General features: G+C 44.0%; 1 protein-coding gene across 5 annotated transcripts in view; it reads right to left on the reverse strand.

The window, feature by feature from the left end:
- LOC122720948 (agrin-like) overlaps positions 1-17,438 on the reverse strand; it is a 233,693-nt gene that overhangs the window by 178,699 nt on the left and 37,556 nt on the right. For 4 of the 5 annotated variants that reach the window (XM_043948084.1, XM_043948083.1, XM_043948082.1 and 1 more), the window contains exon 3: positions 7,848-7,880. The exons of the other annotated variant lie outside the window; for it this stretch is intronic. In XM_043948084.1, coding sequence (XP_043804019.1) covers positions 7,848-7,880 — 33 coding nt within the window. The remainder of the gene's footprint in view (positions 1-7,847; positions 7,881-17,438) is intronic. 5 annotated transcript variants of the gene reach the window in all.

Raw genomic sequence — 17,438 nt, forward strand, 5'->3', positions numbered from 1 at the left:
CTGATTTTTCTGGAGCACGCCTCCGCGTTCTTCTTTTATTTTCTTTTTTTTTTTCTTTTGCCAGTTTTATTCAAAACTGGAGGAAAAAGTCGAAAGGGGGACGTCGTCGCGCGATTCTTCGAACGAGAGAGAAATCGAACGGAAGAGAAGAAGCGGAGAGGAGGAAAGGGCAGAAGAATCGACAGACCGGCCGGGTTCATCGGATATCCAGCTAGATTTAAGGCTCCATAAGTTGAGGATTCGCGTGTGTTCCTGGATACCTTATATATGTCACGGTGCTCCAATCTCGATCCTCGAGCCGAGTTCCGTCTCTCTGGAATAGATGCGTAATACGGGGGTGGGCGGGATCCGGTTAGCGACGAAATCGAAGGAGGGTGGAGGAGGGATACGAACTCTTCTCCCGTAGCTACGTGTTTTCATTTTCCGTGCCGTCCCGGTATTTCGCGAGACGCGATCCCTTGCCGCGTTATTTATCAATATCTATCGAATTTCCACGTCCCCGAAATACATCGAAAATTTCTTCGTTCTTCGACGAGCCGTGGGAACAACGTGGGAACAACGTTGACGAGGACGTAAGACGGTGTCGGAAATCAGGGCGGGGACAACGGCGGATTCAGCGCGGGCGGAAGTTGCGGTAATTCGGTAGACGCGATGCATACCAGCAACGGTTGGTATCACGACCAGGCGTACCACCCTACCCGTCGTTGTCGTCGTCCGCTACTGGAAACACGTAAGTAAGTACTGGAAACTGTAATGATTAACGCGCCTGAGGCGCGGATACGGATTACGCGAAAGAGGGATGGAAAGCGAGATATCATCCGAGAATTGGACCGAGAGGAATTCAGGCGGCGTTGGAGGAATTCGGGGGTGAAGGTGAAGGCGAGACGAAGGAAACAAGTCGAGAAATTGCGGAATAAACGCGATTCTCTCGGTCGAAATTAAATACGGTGGAGGGGATTTTGGGGCGATGGAGCGAGGGAATTAATTCGAATTGGCGGACGATTAGCGTGGATCAAGTTTCGTATTCGGGCTTCGCCGATACTCGCGAATTAATCGATCGGATACAGCGTTGTACAGCGATTCGATAACATCGGCGTCGGGTTTTCGCTTCGTTTTTTCCCTCCCGTATCTTTCTCGCATGCGTGCTCTACCAACGAAATCCCGGCAGATACACGTAACTATCGCGGAGACAAGATTTTTCAGGGATAACATCTCGTGACAGAAAGATAACATTTTCCTGAAACCTCTCCCAGCGTGTCACGGGCGTTCGGGGTATTTATATGTATACATGGCGGAGCACGGTAAAATTGCGCGGATCGAATACGAATTTGAGGACGAATTTCTTTATAGAAATATATACACGATTATTCCTAATAAATTTTCTCTATCTCTCTCTCCGATTTCGCAGCGCGGTAAAATACGACGTTTCGGAAACGTATCCTTGAGACAAATGATTTCACTGCATATTTTCGAAATCGTCGAAATACGTACGAGATATTTGAGATTCTAATGTCGGCGTGAGCATACGCGAGAAAGCTGGAGATCTACGTACGTGTATATGTGATATACAGGTAGCAAAGCTCGTGTAGAGATATTGGACCATGGCTAGGCAACGCCGTGACTACACGTGCCAACGTTTCGTATAGCCATTCCACCATCGGATTTATATTATATATATATATATATATACGGGTGGATGAAGACGTATGCGAGAGCGCACACCATCCTGCCTGCTGTGTGTTCTATGAATCTATGTATTCTTGTCAAAGTTTCCTACGTTGTGGCAGTCCACGTACGTGTACGACGTGTGTCCATGTTAAAGGGTAGAATGTGCAAAAAAGGCACATGGAAATTCCACTTCCCCCCGTTTCGCGTGCACAAAAACGATATGGAAAATTTTAACTCAACGTAACAATACTTTTCTTTCCTTTTTTTTTTTTTTTTTGCCAAATTTATTCTTATCTCGAAATAATTCTTCTCGTCAAGATGAGGAAGCACCAGCCGGACGAGACACGATTTAAAACATCGAGCACACATACCACTTTTCCATACAATACAATTCCCAGTGTATTACTCCAGGCCTGATCGAATTCCTATTCGTACTACTTAAATCAGGAATAAAGTACGTAACGTAACCAACCACCCGTAACGGCGAGCTAAATTTTTTTAGACGTCATCAAATACACACACACATATCCTTCGACTCTGCCCGTCTCCACTTACGATCTCGAGCCAAAGGCGGCGGTCCACCATCCACTCGATACCGTTCCCCTTCGACAAACTCCTATTTATACAACTTGTCCGCAAACACGGTAGCTCGGTAAGCTTGTATACAGGGGCTTGTATACACACATCGGCGAACGGGTGGTGGTGGGACGTTGGACGTTTTGTTGTGCCCGGGGGTACGATAATTCAGTAGAAAAACCGCGAGACATTTGTCCGGCCGACATTAATTCCGAAACCGGTGCTCGTTCCTCCCTTTCGAATCTGCATAAAACGTTAACGTTACCACTCGATAATTCGACCCGATACGGGAGCCAACATCCCTTCCCTCCGACATATGTCGAGAGTGATACATTCTCTCTTGTCTCGACTTTTTTTCCTTCCCTTCCTTCCTCTTTGCGCGCGCCTCGTAACGACGAGGGAATTTGACCGTGTCGCAATTGGACACGAAAGGGGGAGGAGGGAAAGGGGTAGTTTCGGTAGAGACGAAAACCGGGCGACGCCGCTTATTGAAAGTCACATTTGTTCCGGCCCCGTTCGCGCGTTGTTACCGCTCTCCTACATTCTCTTCCTCCTCCCCCCCCCCTTTCCCTTCCTCTTTTTCCCCTTTTATCCTCAGGTGCACGTGCATTTTCGGTATTTTTTCCGGTTGGTGGGAAGAGGGGAGGGGGGAAGCTGTTGACGTGATACACACGAATCGTGGCCTAGAACAGAAATATTCGGGTATACGTTTCGGAAATACGCGAGGAAGAGGCGTCGTGGATGGATGACGAATGATAAAAAAAATCACGAGCATCTATGATATTTTTGCCGATACACGCGACGGATATATCGTTATTTTATTTTTCTTTCCGACCAATCCTAGAAAAATTGGAAGGGATTTGAGATTAAAATTCATTTCCCCGTATCCCGGCGACAACGTATTATATTACGTTAATCTCTTTGCGAAACGCGGTGGCAAAGATCGGAGGAAGAAACGTTGTTTGCGAAGCGATGCTCGATGCTCGTGAGACCAAAGCAGGAGGAAACAACGCAAGGGCGTGCACGCCCCGTGCGTTCGTTTGTTTTAATTTCTCGGCTTCTAATTAAACCACAACCACCGAAAAACAAAGCGAGAAAGGGGGAAGGAGAAAATGGAATGGGATGGAGGAAGAGGAAAGGGGAGCGTAGGCATTTTTCCATACTACAGTTTCCCGGTTACAGAGAACGGCGACAGAGAAAGACTGGACTGGGGAGAGGAGACTATGGAGAGGGATGAGGGCCGACCAACGAAACGAGGAGCGATGGGAAGGGGTATTGAAAAAAATAAAACGACAAGTGAAGGAACGAGAGGGGAGGTGAGAGGAGGGATACTAATTCAATCGAATCGGAATAATTACGGGGACACACGCAGGATCCGGTGGAATGATGGAACGATTTTTATCGGACACCTCTCTCCCCTCCCCCTGTCGAAGAAATATCCGTCATCAAAAGCCACTCGATATCTCGCAGCTTCACGACAATTTCGCAAATAATTATTGTATGGAGAGACACAAAGCGGCTTTCGAGTGCCTCTTGCGTTTCCCCCAGAATCCAATTCCATGCCGCCTCTTTCAAATCCCTTTGTCACCCACGATAATCCCTCGGTAGACGTGGTCGAGTTGACGATGTTTCTCCTCCTACCGTCCTCTCTAAAACTATCACTATCTCCCTCTGTCTCTCTCTCTCTGTCTGTCTCTCTCTCTTCACTCTATCCGGTTCCCCGTTTTATTCTCTGTTTTTATCTTCATCCCCCGCCACCGGGTTTACCCGTTTCGAAATTCTATTACTATTTCCGCTTATGGATCGCCATACAGTCGCCCTTTTTGCCCTATTTCCTCTTTTTTCTCTCTTTTTTCTCTCTTTCCTTCTTTCCTTCTTTCTTTCTTTCTTTCTCTCTTTCTCTCTCTCTTTTTTTTTTAACGAAAAGAAAAATGCAAGTCGAACTGGAATGGAAGATTATGGCCAACTTTAATTCCAATTATATCTCCCTAGGAGATATAAATAGATCGGCGGGGAGCGACGATTCTTCCCCTTGCGATTTATTACATTCGCCAAGCTTCCGGTTTTGCTTTTAAATATACCGTAGCCGTATCGGGTCGAATGTCGGCTAACAATACGGGCAAACGAACTGGTACAAATGGAGGGAAGAAAAATATTCTCCCCTCCCCCCTCCCTCGAATAAATAATTCATTCGTTCGTTGATTTAATTGCGAAACGTGTCGACCTACTATTATCGGATATTATATTTCTAAATAAGTATTCTTCGTATCGTAAATCCGAGAGTGTTTCCGTTCGAACCCGTCATCGTGTTAATAATTAAATTTCGTTCCACAATTCTTAAAATTTCCCATGTTAAAGAAATTAATCCTGTTTGAGATGCAATGGACGTGGAAACGTGTAACGTTTTCTATTTCTGCGTTATTGTAAGATGCACTTTCTTGTAAGATGAGACGCGTTCTTTTGTGCGAGGGAAATTACGGAGGAGGAGGAGAAACGTTGATTTTTCAACGTCGAGGGCGGAACAGAAAGCCAGCGTTTAATTTTCTGATGGCGCCAAAGTAAATAAATCGGAGAACTTCAACATCCGTGAAGTTCAAAATCAACGTTCGAACCAACGATTCGAATAATCTTTGCAACTTATACAATTATACATCCATTCGTTCGGTTTTTCACTCCTCGAGAAAGATAAGTTAACGCAGCTGGCTTCGAAAATAAAAAAAAAACGAAAAGAAATGGCGCCGAATAACGATTCACCTTCCGACAAAATACCGCGGGTCAACGTCGTAACACCGACAATCGCGCGTATATTGTGTAAACTTTTATTTATTTACCCCCTGACAATTTTTTCCCAAGCGGAAAATATCAGGCGGGATTTGAAACTCTGAAAATTTTGTCACGCGTCGATTTCACGCACACGCGTCCCTCTTTTCCTCCGTCGCCCCGTATTCCACTCGCTCTTTTCGGCTCGTTATCGAGTGCCAGTTCCAATCCGCTGGTCTGCTCGCGACACTCGGGAAATGCTAATTCCATGATCGAGTCTTCGCCGCGTTTAAAATAAATTGAAGCGGAAAAAAAACAAGGAAAAAGAGAGAGAGCGAGAGAGAGAGAGAGAGAGAGAAGAATAACGATTCGAGAAAAATACACATACGATGTTCAACAGTGGAACAGGTTTTCGAAGTTTTCCACGTTTGAAGTTTCCACGAATGAAATTATCTTTCAACTTCGATTTTCGAAAGATATTTTATAAATAGAGTAATCCGTGGATTATAAATCGGAATGGATAAAAAGCGTGAGTTGGAGTGAGTTGAAGTTTGATTGTAGTTGTTTGATATAAAGTAGAGAGGCTCGAGGCAGCCTCGCTGAAGCGAAAGATAAGGCTGATGAAGGTGGAACGAAAAGGAAAACGAGTCTCGAGATAAGTAACATTTTATGCAGGCGTTACATGGAAATGAGGGGTGAAGAGATGGTTTCGACTCGAGGAGGTTAGGTTTTGAAAGAGGATTTTAAACGCGTTTCAATCTTGCTTGAATCTCCGCCTTGGTTCGACTAAGCTTCGACCGACGAGAATCGGGAAGCGAAAATATTTTTTTTAGTTTCTATCTTTAATTCTCTAACGATTTTTTATAAATATTTATTTGGAACACGATTGTACGAAATACGCTTGAGCGATGATAGGAAATGATTTTGAAAATTAATGAATATTTTGCGCATCGAGCAGCACGAGGAGCAAAGGTAACGGTAGATATTCCTTAATGTGAAGTGAAGCGAAACTGATATACCGGTTAATTAAATTTAATTAGAATTGAAAATTCAGGAGAGAGTAATTTATCAAATTGAAGTTGAAAGGACGAAGATTAAAATATACCGAAAGATCATTTCTGGAAACAAACTTATTTACAAACAACGAAATTTAATATACACTTTTTGAATTATTTTCATTTCCAATTTCTCGATTCATATAAAAATCTCTCGAACAAAAACGTGTGAAACGAAGAGAGGAAAGAGAAGAAAAAAAAGAAAGGAGGGGAAAGAACGATATTGCTCGAAGTAGAAAAAAAAAAAAAACTTGAGCTCCTCCGAATTCGTCAGCCTTCCATTCAACGATCCCCTAATCTCCAGGAACCGTGCGGATACAGCGTAGCTAGCCGTGTTAGCGGTCGTTTCTTCCACGTCCTATCCTTTTCCCGTTTCTTCGGCTAATACACGTCGAAGAGGGTTGAAGGCTGTTATAGGTCGTGGCCCAGGCTCCCTCGTGAAACCTAGTAGGATTACCAGCGTGCAGCCTAATCAGCCAGATTGCCTGCAATTTGCCGATCTTATCTCGCTACGTCCCTCGCAACTCTCCCTCCCTCCCTATTCTCCCGCATCCACGTCCTCCAACCCCTTACGCGCCCCTTTCGTGTCACCGCTATCCTTGCTCGGATATCTCGCTCTCATTCTCGAATTTCGGATCACGAAGAATTCAGGGACAATTCGAATCTTCCTTCTTCCAAGAAACGAAGGAAGGAAGGAAGGAAGGAAGGAAGGAAGGAAGGTGTTTCGAATCTTGAAAACTATTCGGTAAATTCGTCATTGGTTATTCGACTAATCATCCAGACTGTTGTCTGGACGCAATTTGTCCCCCCTTATCTCGCTACATTTCGCGATCTCGATCTATTTCCACGGGTTACGAGCTTGGCGCATTACTGAAAATGGGCTTTTCGAAAGAATACCTCTCCCCTCCCTCCCCCCTCCCTCCGTAATGCACGTAAATCTTCCCTTTTGTCCCCGTGTGCGTTGGCGCGAAGGGGTGAAATCTTCGGGGTGAAATTGCAGTCGCGAGACACGGAGGAGGGGGAGGAGAAAAAGAAGAAGTAGATTCGAATAGATTCGACCTTATCGTTCTCGCGTTCTCTGTTTCCGTCTCGCGCGCGGAGAAATATCCCCCGCTCGCCGGATAATCTCACGTTCAAATTACGATCCTGATAAATAGAAATTTCTCGTCCCCGTCTCTCGCGAGTAAAAATTAAATTCGTAATAATTTCGCGTTAATCTACTTCCATAAATCCTCTCACCTTTGGGAATTGATATATCGAGAGAGAGAGAGAGAGAGAGAGAGAGAGAGAGAGAGAGAGAGAGAGAGAGAGATATTATTTAACCGAGTACGAGTAATTCCCGCGACTGTATACGAAGTAATAACGAATGCTTTATGTTGCTAACATTATCTAATCTCATATCTATTATCTATTTTGGCTATTAATTTGCGTATTATCAATTATCATAAATTGCTAAATATATTATTATTAATACTATTATTATTATTATTATTATTGTTGTTGTTGTTATTATTATTATTATTATTATTAAAATATTAGCTACAACTCGTATTAATTAGGTGTAATGTACAATTCCAGAGGTATCTACGATCTGAATATATTTTCGTACAATCTCGTTGCGGCACGATATATTTAATAATTGGTGTTAAACGAAATATTTGGTCGATCGATAATAAATATGAATCGACGAATCGGGGATGGGGATAAAGAGAAAGGAACGTGGGCAACGCAAAAGAGAGAAGCGCATGCATAACAGTTATAACGTTATATTGTTAGATGAACACTCACCGGCGTTATTACTGGCGAAATTTAGATCCTTACCTGAAACATAGGAAGCAGACATGTTGTTAGTATGATCGAGTGTCGTCAAGGATCGTATACAACATAATACCGACATCGATTCTGAACCACGTGCTACTAGACGCAACATATTACATTGGGGGAGGTAAGAGGGGGGTAGGTTGTTCCACGCAACTAATTAATTCTCCTCGCGGCATATATAAATTAACCGACGATGAAGTTTATATTCCTGATAGAAATCTGAAAAATACGCTTTCATCCACGTATTAATAAAAGAAAACGTGATTCTCGTGAGAATCCGTTTGAAACATTTTATCTTATCTCGCGATCGCAATTCTTCCTTTATTATTTCGTTAATTAAACTCGGTAACCGGAGTACATTCCCTCTTAGAAGAATATTCAAAGATACACAAAGATGGAATTGGTAAAGAGGAAGAGGAAGAGAGAAAAAGAAAAGAAAAGAAAAATCTTGCCAACGTCCTCGATCTTCGATGAAATAAGCGATTTAAAAGGAGAGGAGAGGATTCGAACGGGCAATTGGATCGAGAGATCATCGGATCTTTTGAAATTCATTTATTATTATCGAGGGAGGTTTTAATATTTATATCGATAGCATGATGAACGCTCTCTCTCCCTCCCTCCCCACTCCTCTTCCTTTCAGCCTTAATGGAGCGATTGACGTACTGTAAATCCCTGAGATAGAGGGACGATCGTGGTAATGGATTTACGATATTCGGGTCAAGCCTTCGTTCCAACGTAAAAAGTACGCAGATCGGTTTTACAAATTAAACGCAGTTCTAGTTCTATCGTGCCGTCAACGTTCTACCCATATATATATATATATATATATATAAAATTCCCTTGATTAAATTTCTCGGAAAAAAAAAAATAGAGAAAAGATAAGACGCTTACGTTACGAAACGTTTTCATTATCGATCTTTCGTTCTAAACCCTGAATTATACACTCTGCGTTGCACACGAACGCGAATTAAAAACCGCACCCGGTGTCCCGCGGGGACGCGAAATCGTCGCGAAGAAGCCGTCATTTCAGGATCCACCGCTCGCCGGTGGTGGTTCCAGCGATTTCCAGTGGAACACGTCTCTAACGAGTAACAGCGGAATCACTTTACGTGCAACGGCCGGGCACGCATATAAATGCGGCTACGGAAAGTTTTGTCAGTTACGATGCCGCAGTTATACTCTCGATGGAGTTGGCAGAGCGGCGGAATATGGTTTCCAGGGGAAAGAAGAATCCCGGAGGAGGATCTCGCGAGAGGGAATCCCACGTAAATACGTGGGATAACTCGCTACGATTCAGATGTACGTATTACGTGCACGTGTATACAGTGCATAGAAGGTATTGCGAGGAGTAAATAGCGGAGCAGAGTATCCGACTTATCTTCTCGCAATTGATTTAAAAGTTTTTATCCCTCTCTTTATTGCAAGGGAAGACACTTTGTAAAAAATTTTTTATTTTTCTTGTCTCGCTTTTTCACGTTTACCTGTTGGCAACGTTCACCCCGATGCAAGCTGATATTTTCCAGCGATTTCCTGTTTCGTGGATATACGTATATATATATATATATATATAGTATATGTGTGTATTGTCGATAAATCGATGATGTTGCTTTATTTATTTAATATAAAATTTATTTAACACGGTTCGTGTCACGCAACGAATAAACAATACGAGACGTGTCCGGTGGCTCGTGATTTATTCGGCCGACCGTTTACACGCACGAAAATTTTTAAATTAGCACCTCGGGGAGTAGGTAAAATAAATTTGTGACGCGCGAATAATTTCCGGGAAACGGGATGAAAATTCGAATTCGAATGTAGGAAGATCGAAGGACGGATGGATGGATCAAACGTAATGGGAAGGTGTGTATAAATTGAACGGTTCCACGTTCCTTTTTTCTTCCTCCCCCCTCTCTCCCGTTCCTTTTTTCCGTTATTGCGCAGATATGGATTGCCGCGTGATTAAGCTCGAGTTATTTAGGAATTAAAAACTGAGAGGGAACGGAATAAAATATCGCGTAACTCGCAATGGCATAATTCACTCCCGAATGATCGAGCGTGAAATTCCCGATTTTTCTCCGGAATTATAATTATCACGGGAATTATATAAGAACTGATCGTGATATAATAAATGTATCGATAGCAATCTTTTAGCGTACGGAAATAATTATTGGATTATTGTTGCATTATTCGAAATTGTAGGACGTCGTAAAAGTATATTTGCGAATTTTTTCCCTTTTTTTTAAAAGAAGAAACATCGAAATTCTTTTCGAAGAATATCTCGCGATCCCTTGCGGATGGATCTCCGTAAATGGATCTCGTGTGTCCGTTCGAGATTTATCGTTGTATTACATTGGAAAATGGAGGATGATCGCGGGAACATCTTTATTCCGTTGGACCGGTCCACTTATCGTTAGAAGGAGTCCTTTGTCACCGAGAACGAAGGCGGCATAGGGATCGAAAAGGGCGAGAAGGGATGTGAAACAGGGGGAGGGGGAGGGGGAGAAGGGTGGAGAAATGCAAATTGAGGGGGCGGCGGTAGTTATATTCCGGTCTCGTCGCGCGGAAGGGATGAAAAAAAATGGCGCAGGGGTGCAAGGTCGACATTTTTTACGGATAAAAACCCTCGGTAAAGGGAGGAAAAAGAGACGTGGAAAAGGAAACGAGGATATCTCCCACGCGCTCGCGCGTCTAATAAGAAAAATGTCGGATCGGATGGTGTTTCGGCGCCGATTCGTCGTGATATTACACGCGACCCTTCCCATCCCAACTATAAAACTCTGACTCGTCGCTACGCTAAAGTTTCTAGAGGCTGTTTCACAATTCGATTGAATATTTTTCGTTTCGGACGACGATCGATTCGGATTCATCATCAACACTTTTTTTCACACATTTTTCACGAAAAAAAAAGGGGAAAAATCTTCGCTCGACGGGTAGGGAATTTATTAAAAATTTTGGAACCGGAATATTACGTACGCGCGAAACATACATTTCCCCCCTTTCTTTTTCCTCTTACTTCTCTCTGGTTTATCTCCGTGACATTCGAATAACACGCGGAACCATGCAGCGCGCGTTATTTGTACATTGGGAAATTAATTTTCAGAGTGCTCCGCTTTATTAAAAATCGCATTAAAATGAAATAAACCCGACGTTTATGATTAGTAGGGAAAATTGTTTGCGGGGCCGAGGCAATATCGTTGATTAAAAGAGCAGGTTCGATTAATTATACGTATATCCGTGGGAGCATTTTCGTTATTATTAAAAGCATTCTTGTCAAAATATATCTCTCGTTGTATCAATGACACTGGCCGCCAATTTTACACGGGACGGATAATTTTAATGCGGAGAAACAAGGGCGACGGGTGCCCGAATAATTGGCTATTGGAGCAAATTACTAGGAAGATCGAAGGGATCGTGGAGGGACGATATCATGGAGGAGGGATGGTTAAACACTCGAAAGGAAAAGAGAAGATAGAGTGAGAAAAAGAAAGGAAAGAAGGAAGGAGATGGGGAAAGGGGGGAGTGGGAAATGAAGGTTAGAAGAGAGACGACGGCGTAAACAGCACTCTGTATCGACGTCCGCCTTCTCTTCTTCCACCGTGTAACCCTCTTGAGGAGTTTAAGTTCACTTTGGCCTTCTCTCCCCAACATCTTTTTTTTTTTCACACTCCTTTCAATCGCTCTGGATCTACCACTCAACGCCACTCCTCTTCCCATCGAGTGTCAACCTTTCCACGACTCGATGCCGAATTCGTCGCGCGAACAACGATAACAAATCCGGAAGAGCAAATTTCGTGAACGAATTTGTCGAGAAATGTGGATCGAAACGATGGATGGAAATAAATTATAAATTTTCTGGAAAATGGAAAATTTTCTGGATGGAAATTGATCTTGGAAATGGAGGAACGTACAAATAAAAATACAACGGGAAAGAGCGGGAAAAAGTCACACACGATTCTTTCACCTTCACTCGAAGTGAATACAGGATCGAGTGCGAAAGAGGACATTCACAGCCTCGATCAAGTAGCGTCTGTGTTTAACAACGGGCGAGAGAAGAGAATCGTATTATTCAGTGTTGCGCGAATGGCTGTCGCGTGTGTACCACAAAGGGGGTTGGCGTTCCAGAAAGGATTCTACAAAGGGGAAGAAATGTAGCCCCCCCTGCCCTCCCTCCTGTCGAAAGGAATCCAGGCCGAAGGTCGAGAGAAAGAGAGAAAGAGAGGGAGAGGGAGAGGGAGGGAGGAGGAAGGGGGTGAAGTTGGACGACGCTCCGCAAGGGCGGAAAACTGAAAAATAGTTGGCACCCGTTGCCATGGCCACTAAGTACTCGGAGTCGCGACGACGACGTACCAACCAATACACCATCCCGCTTCCTTTTTCGTATCTCTTTTCCATACGGCTCGAACGGATGGATCTGTTTTTTTCTTTTTCTTATTATTATTTCTTTCGAACGATCGTTCTCCTCGCCCGGCAAAGGGTGAAAGGACGACGTCTCTGCTTGCGCGCAAATATAAGTAATAAATGGAATAGAATAAAAGTGGGAATAATAATAATGATAAAAAGAAAGGAAAAGAAAAAAAGGGGACAAATATTGGGGAAAGGAGAGAAGAAATGTAAAAATGAAATATTCCGTCTGACAACAGCATCGCGTTCTTCCCCCCCCCCCCTCCCCGGTTGACACAAGTTGACGAGCGTTTCCTATTTAAAGATTTATACATCGCGGTCGGATATTTTCGTGCTCGTATATTTTTCCATTCGCATTCGAAATTTAAAAACGCGATTTTACAGGTATTTAATATTCCCGTCCATTTTTCCCGTGTAATTCCGATGCCTCGGATTACGGATATTTAATTTCCACCGATTTTTGATTTCTCCCTGTCTCTCTCCCTCCCTCCCTCCCTTTTCTCTTTTTTTTTTTTTATACATTTTTTTCGCTATTGAAATTATTCAAAATGCTGCACGCGTTTCGACGAATATTGGTTTACCCGGTAAAAAAAAAACTGGGACAATAGTTTTTGCCCGACACAATCGTAACGTGTGCCGTTTCTCTTTGCAATTCAAATCTCATTGTTCGCGTAATTAAGTCTAAATATCCGCGAAATTTCAAGCTAGAAATTTTCACGGATAAACGGCTCGTCTTGTTCCCGCGTAATCACTCCGTTTCTTCCACCCGTCTTTTGTGGAAACGTTACTCGTAATGTATATACATAAATGGGGGGAAAAAAGAAAAAAAAAAAAAAAAAAAAAAAAAAGGAACACACGTTCCCAGCCAGCTGCTCGCCGCTTTAATACGAATGACGTCGCCATTGAAAAATTGAACATCTTCGCAGCCCATTGTTCCCATTGACAAGAGGCAAGAAAAATTGGTACCGCGTTTTCATTTCGCCTTCCCCCTAAAGTCAAATTTCAACGAAAACACCGCAATTTTCCGTCCGATGACGTCGAAATTTCTATATTTCTCTCCCCCTCCCCACGTTCCCCGATTAAGATCAACTTTTCATAGTCGATCGATATTTCATCGTACACGATCGATGAATATATCTCGTCCTTAGAGGGGGGGGAAGAGAGGAGGAGAGGGTCAAACTGGAGGAGGGAAGCTTCGAATACCTGGAATTTCTCAACTTCGATTATTACATCGAGCGCTCATTGCGCCTGGGAATTTTCCAACGGGGTTCACCGCACTATTTTCTCCCGTTGCGTTGGAATGTACCCTTTCTCCAAAGGGAAAACGCGAGCTAGGGACGAATACACCTTGCTCTCTCTCTTTCTCGAGAGAGAGAGAGAGAAAGAAACAAAAGGACAAGACGGAGGAACGAGGATAGGACAGAGAAGAGGGATGGAATCGCAGTTGGAGCATGGTGGCGCCACTGTTCTATTTCTCGACCTCGTTAAACCGCCCCCGCTGTTGAATTTTGCACTCTGGCTGGCGAGAAGATGGTGACAAATAACTTGATCGAAGTAACTCCCTTCGACCATCATTTTACACGACCCTCTTCCAAGAAACGCGCACGAACGATCCTCCACGACGTCTATACGTCTGTGATCCTCCGTTTGTTTACGGCAAATCCCTCCGTTGAAACGTGGAGGGATTACAATCCGAATTGTCGTTCCGTTCCGAACAGAACATCGAGAAATCGGGATGACGATGGACCAGGATAGAAACAACGTCGAAGTCGTTCGATTAATACAGTCGACGATTGTGCAACATGTGAACCGAGGGGAGAGAACGACGGCCGTGAAATCGCGTGTGCCACGTTGAAACGTTGTCGCGTTTCTTTATGGTATCGTAAAGGGAAACGAAGTGGATCGAGACGATGTAGCGATGGCTACGACAACGGCTCGAATTTAATTCTTGCGTATCTGAGGAGTGATCGTTTCATCGAACGAGCTTCCGTTGGAATTGGTTTAGTTAAAATCAGAGGGTTTCGTTTAAATCGAAGGAAATTCGGAATACGATTGTAATTATTTTATATATTTTTACTTTTGAAAATTTATAGGGTTAGAGGAATCGACGTAACGATCATCTCGTGTGTGTTTCAGTTCTCGACGTAACGAGCTCTGCTTGTTGTATCGAAAATTAAACATCTGAGAAAGACTTGAAATAAATTTCTCGAGAGATTTTATATTTAAAAGAAGAAGAATTTTGGACGGATATCGGCTTGGTTCAGAAAAAAATGGAAAAGACCGAAATTACACAATATTCGACAGTGTCGTATTCTTGCATATAAAACACGCGAATAACACGGAAAGAAATAAATTCCAATGTATTGCTCTCGCTGAACGAATCGAAACGTAACGATCGACGGAGAAAAGAAAAAGAGAGAGAAAGAGAGAGAAGAAAAGAAAGGAAAGGAGATCGAGAAGGAACGAGCCCTTCCCCCGCTAATCTATTCCGGGGTGGAAGTTTACGGTATCGCAAATTTGCAGCGGATCGGCACCGACACACGGGCGGCGGGATCATATTCGCCGTAGAAATAAATCACGCGGAGCCATTCTTAGATGCACGCAATTGGCTGTCTGCAGGCGTTGCCAAAGTGTAATAAATAGCGGAGCGCGGCGCGCCGTATGGAAATGAGACGGATATTAAGTTATGACCGATCGTTTGTCTTATCGCGCCGGCGAAATTAAACCTCGGAAACTTGCAAGTTCGAAGGCGGCTCAGCGAAACCGGATACAAATACAGGGAAGGAGGAGAAAAAATATTGCGCCCCCTTACCCTTCGTTTCCTCCTACACGCAAAGTGGGGGCTTAATGCGTTACGTGACGATCGTGCAATTTCTTTTTTTCTTTCTTTCTTTTTTCCCCCTCTCACAGCGTAAATATTTCCCAAACTTTGGAACGATTGCGACCCAAACTCTTCCAAATTAAACGAAACTTGTAGAAATCGCGGCTTTTTCGGTTTCTATGCGATTTATCATTGGGCGTTAATAAATAGCGCATTCTCGTTACGTGTATACTCGTCGATTTTCTTCGAGAGAAACGTCGAAGTTTAACGTCTTTTCTTCTATCCTTTCGATTTATTAGGGAGCATGATTTGTCCGATTGTGTTTGCCGTCATCAAATTCGACCATCCGCGGTATTAACGAAGTTGGGAAAAAGGGTCGAATCTGTCCTCGTTGGATCGAAATATCGTTTCAACGCGATAGATCGGATAGCCTGGCTGCGAAAATTTTCTTTTCTGGCCACCGTTGTCGAGGATTTATCGGGCTTGATAAAAGGAATGACGAAAGATTCGCAAGCGGATCGTCTTTTTTGGCCGGAGCGTGGACCTGAAGCGTGGAGCCAAGTCGACCAAGAGAGGACGGAAAAGAGGGAGGAAGAAAAAAGAGGCGAGGGATGTGTACGTGTGTGTGTGTGTGAAAGAAAAGTGAGAGGGTGGAAATATAATTTTTAAGAAGAAAATACATTTTTCCAACCCTTAGCTCGCGACGAGATATTCGTTCTCCGAGCCATATACCCGATGCACGATGGTGGTTGGCGTTGGAGGAAGGATAAAGCGCCTCCTCCTCTTCTTGCCCGCAATTTTTTATCTAAATGCTTTCGCCTCCGAGGGTTACTCGTTTCGAGGGTGACAATGGCCCGTATCGTCTCTCGGTTGCATCCAGAAACGCGGCAGAGAGGTGCTTCCCAGAATTATTCCCCATTTCCGTGGTCAACGACGCGTTTCTGTCGCCTTTCCCCCGAAAGTCGAGAGTCGTTGCACGATTTCTTGAAACGTGGCGTGGCCGGGTGGAAACGAGAGGGATATGGATTTCCCGTTTCGAAAAAAAATTGTGTTATCTCGCTATTTACGTTGCGAAATCGTTGTTTGTACACGCAACCGTGTGTGATTAAGTTTATCCCCTCGATATTGATTTTGAAGGGTAATTTTTATAGTTTCGAAAATATTTATACTGTGTTATTTTTCTTTTTTTTTTAGCGGGAGTTTGCCGCGTATTTCAAAACAAAGCGATATTTTAATTGCTATGAACGAAAAAAAAAAAATATATATATATATATATATATATATAAAATTTTATTACGTTCTATTACTTCACACGTTATTCCGATATTTCGATGTATCACTTGCGTTTTCAAAAAACAAACAAAAAAAAAAAAACTCATTCACACATTTCAATCTCGACTCTTTCGCCACTCTCTATATACGTAACGTATATCACGTCAACCTCCATCCCAACTCCAAGCCTAACTTTTTCTAGAACCGTTCCCCCTGACCCCGGATCCCACAACCAGACGACTGGCGATCGTAGAGATGGTAGCCGAGATTTCGGAAAGACCACAGACTTCCTTAATCCCACGCGCCGTTGGCCGGCTAGATTATTCGCCCTCATCCCTCTCCCTCTTCCCTCCCAACCCTCTCCCAACCCCGCCAAAGTCCCCGCTCGACCGCATGGACCGACGTTTCCGCGGCTGATTTAGAGCCACTAATCTCGGGATGGGAGCATCCCTTTCCGTTTCTCTCTCTCTCTCTTCCTCTCACGGAGCAGAGTGGCATCACGATCCATTGGAAGGTGTGGAAGGAGGAGCGAGAGAGGAGATACGGAATAAAACGAGTGTGGCTTACGTGGCGTGGAGGCCATTGGAGGCAACAACGAGAGATCCACGGGGGAAGGGGGAGGGTTTGGCCGGGGTTCAGGCCGGCTCGAATAGTTGACCGTCGTCCGACCGTTTCGAATCAATTCTTGCCCCCCTCCTTTCCAGGCCATCTCGGTATACGGCGCACGTATAGGGATGCCGCGGCTCCATTTTCCAATAATATGCCCGCTCCGAGACTGGACTTTAATCTTGTCAGTCTTGAACGATGATGTAAAACTACGCGCCCTCCTATCCCTCGTGGAAGTACGCGCGCAACCTGGGAAGGGAGAGGAGGATGAGGAGGATGAGGAGGAGGAGGAGGAGGAGGAGAGGGGCGATAAAAAGCGGGCAAAGGGGGGTTGGGGGTGAAGTAATCGAATAATCTGGACTGGAGGGAGATGTTAGGGGACGGGGGAGGAGGGGAGGATGTTCCATTGAAGCGACAACGATGAGAGATTCTTCCTTTGTGCCCGAACCGAAAATGGC

The sequence above is a fragment of the Apis laboriosa genome, unplaced genomic scaffold, assembly GCF_014066325.1.
Source record: "Apis laboriosa isolate Shangri-la unplaced genomic scaffold, ASM1406632v1 scaffold13_cov153, whole genome shotgun sequence".
In the NCBI taxonomy this organism is placed as follows: Eukaryota; Metazoa; Arthropoda; class Insecta; order Hymenoptera; family Apidae; genus Apis; species Apis laboriosa.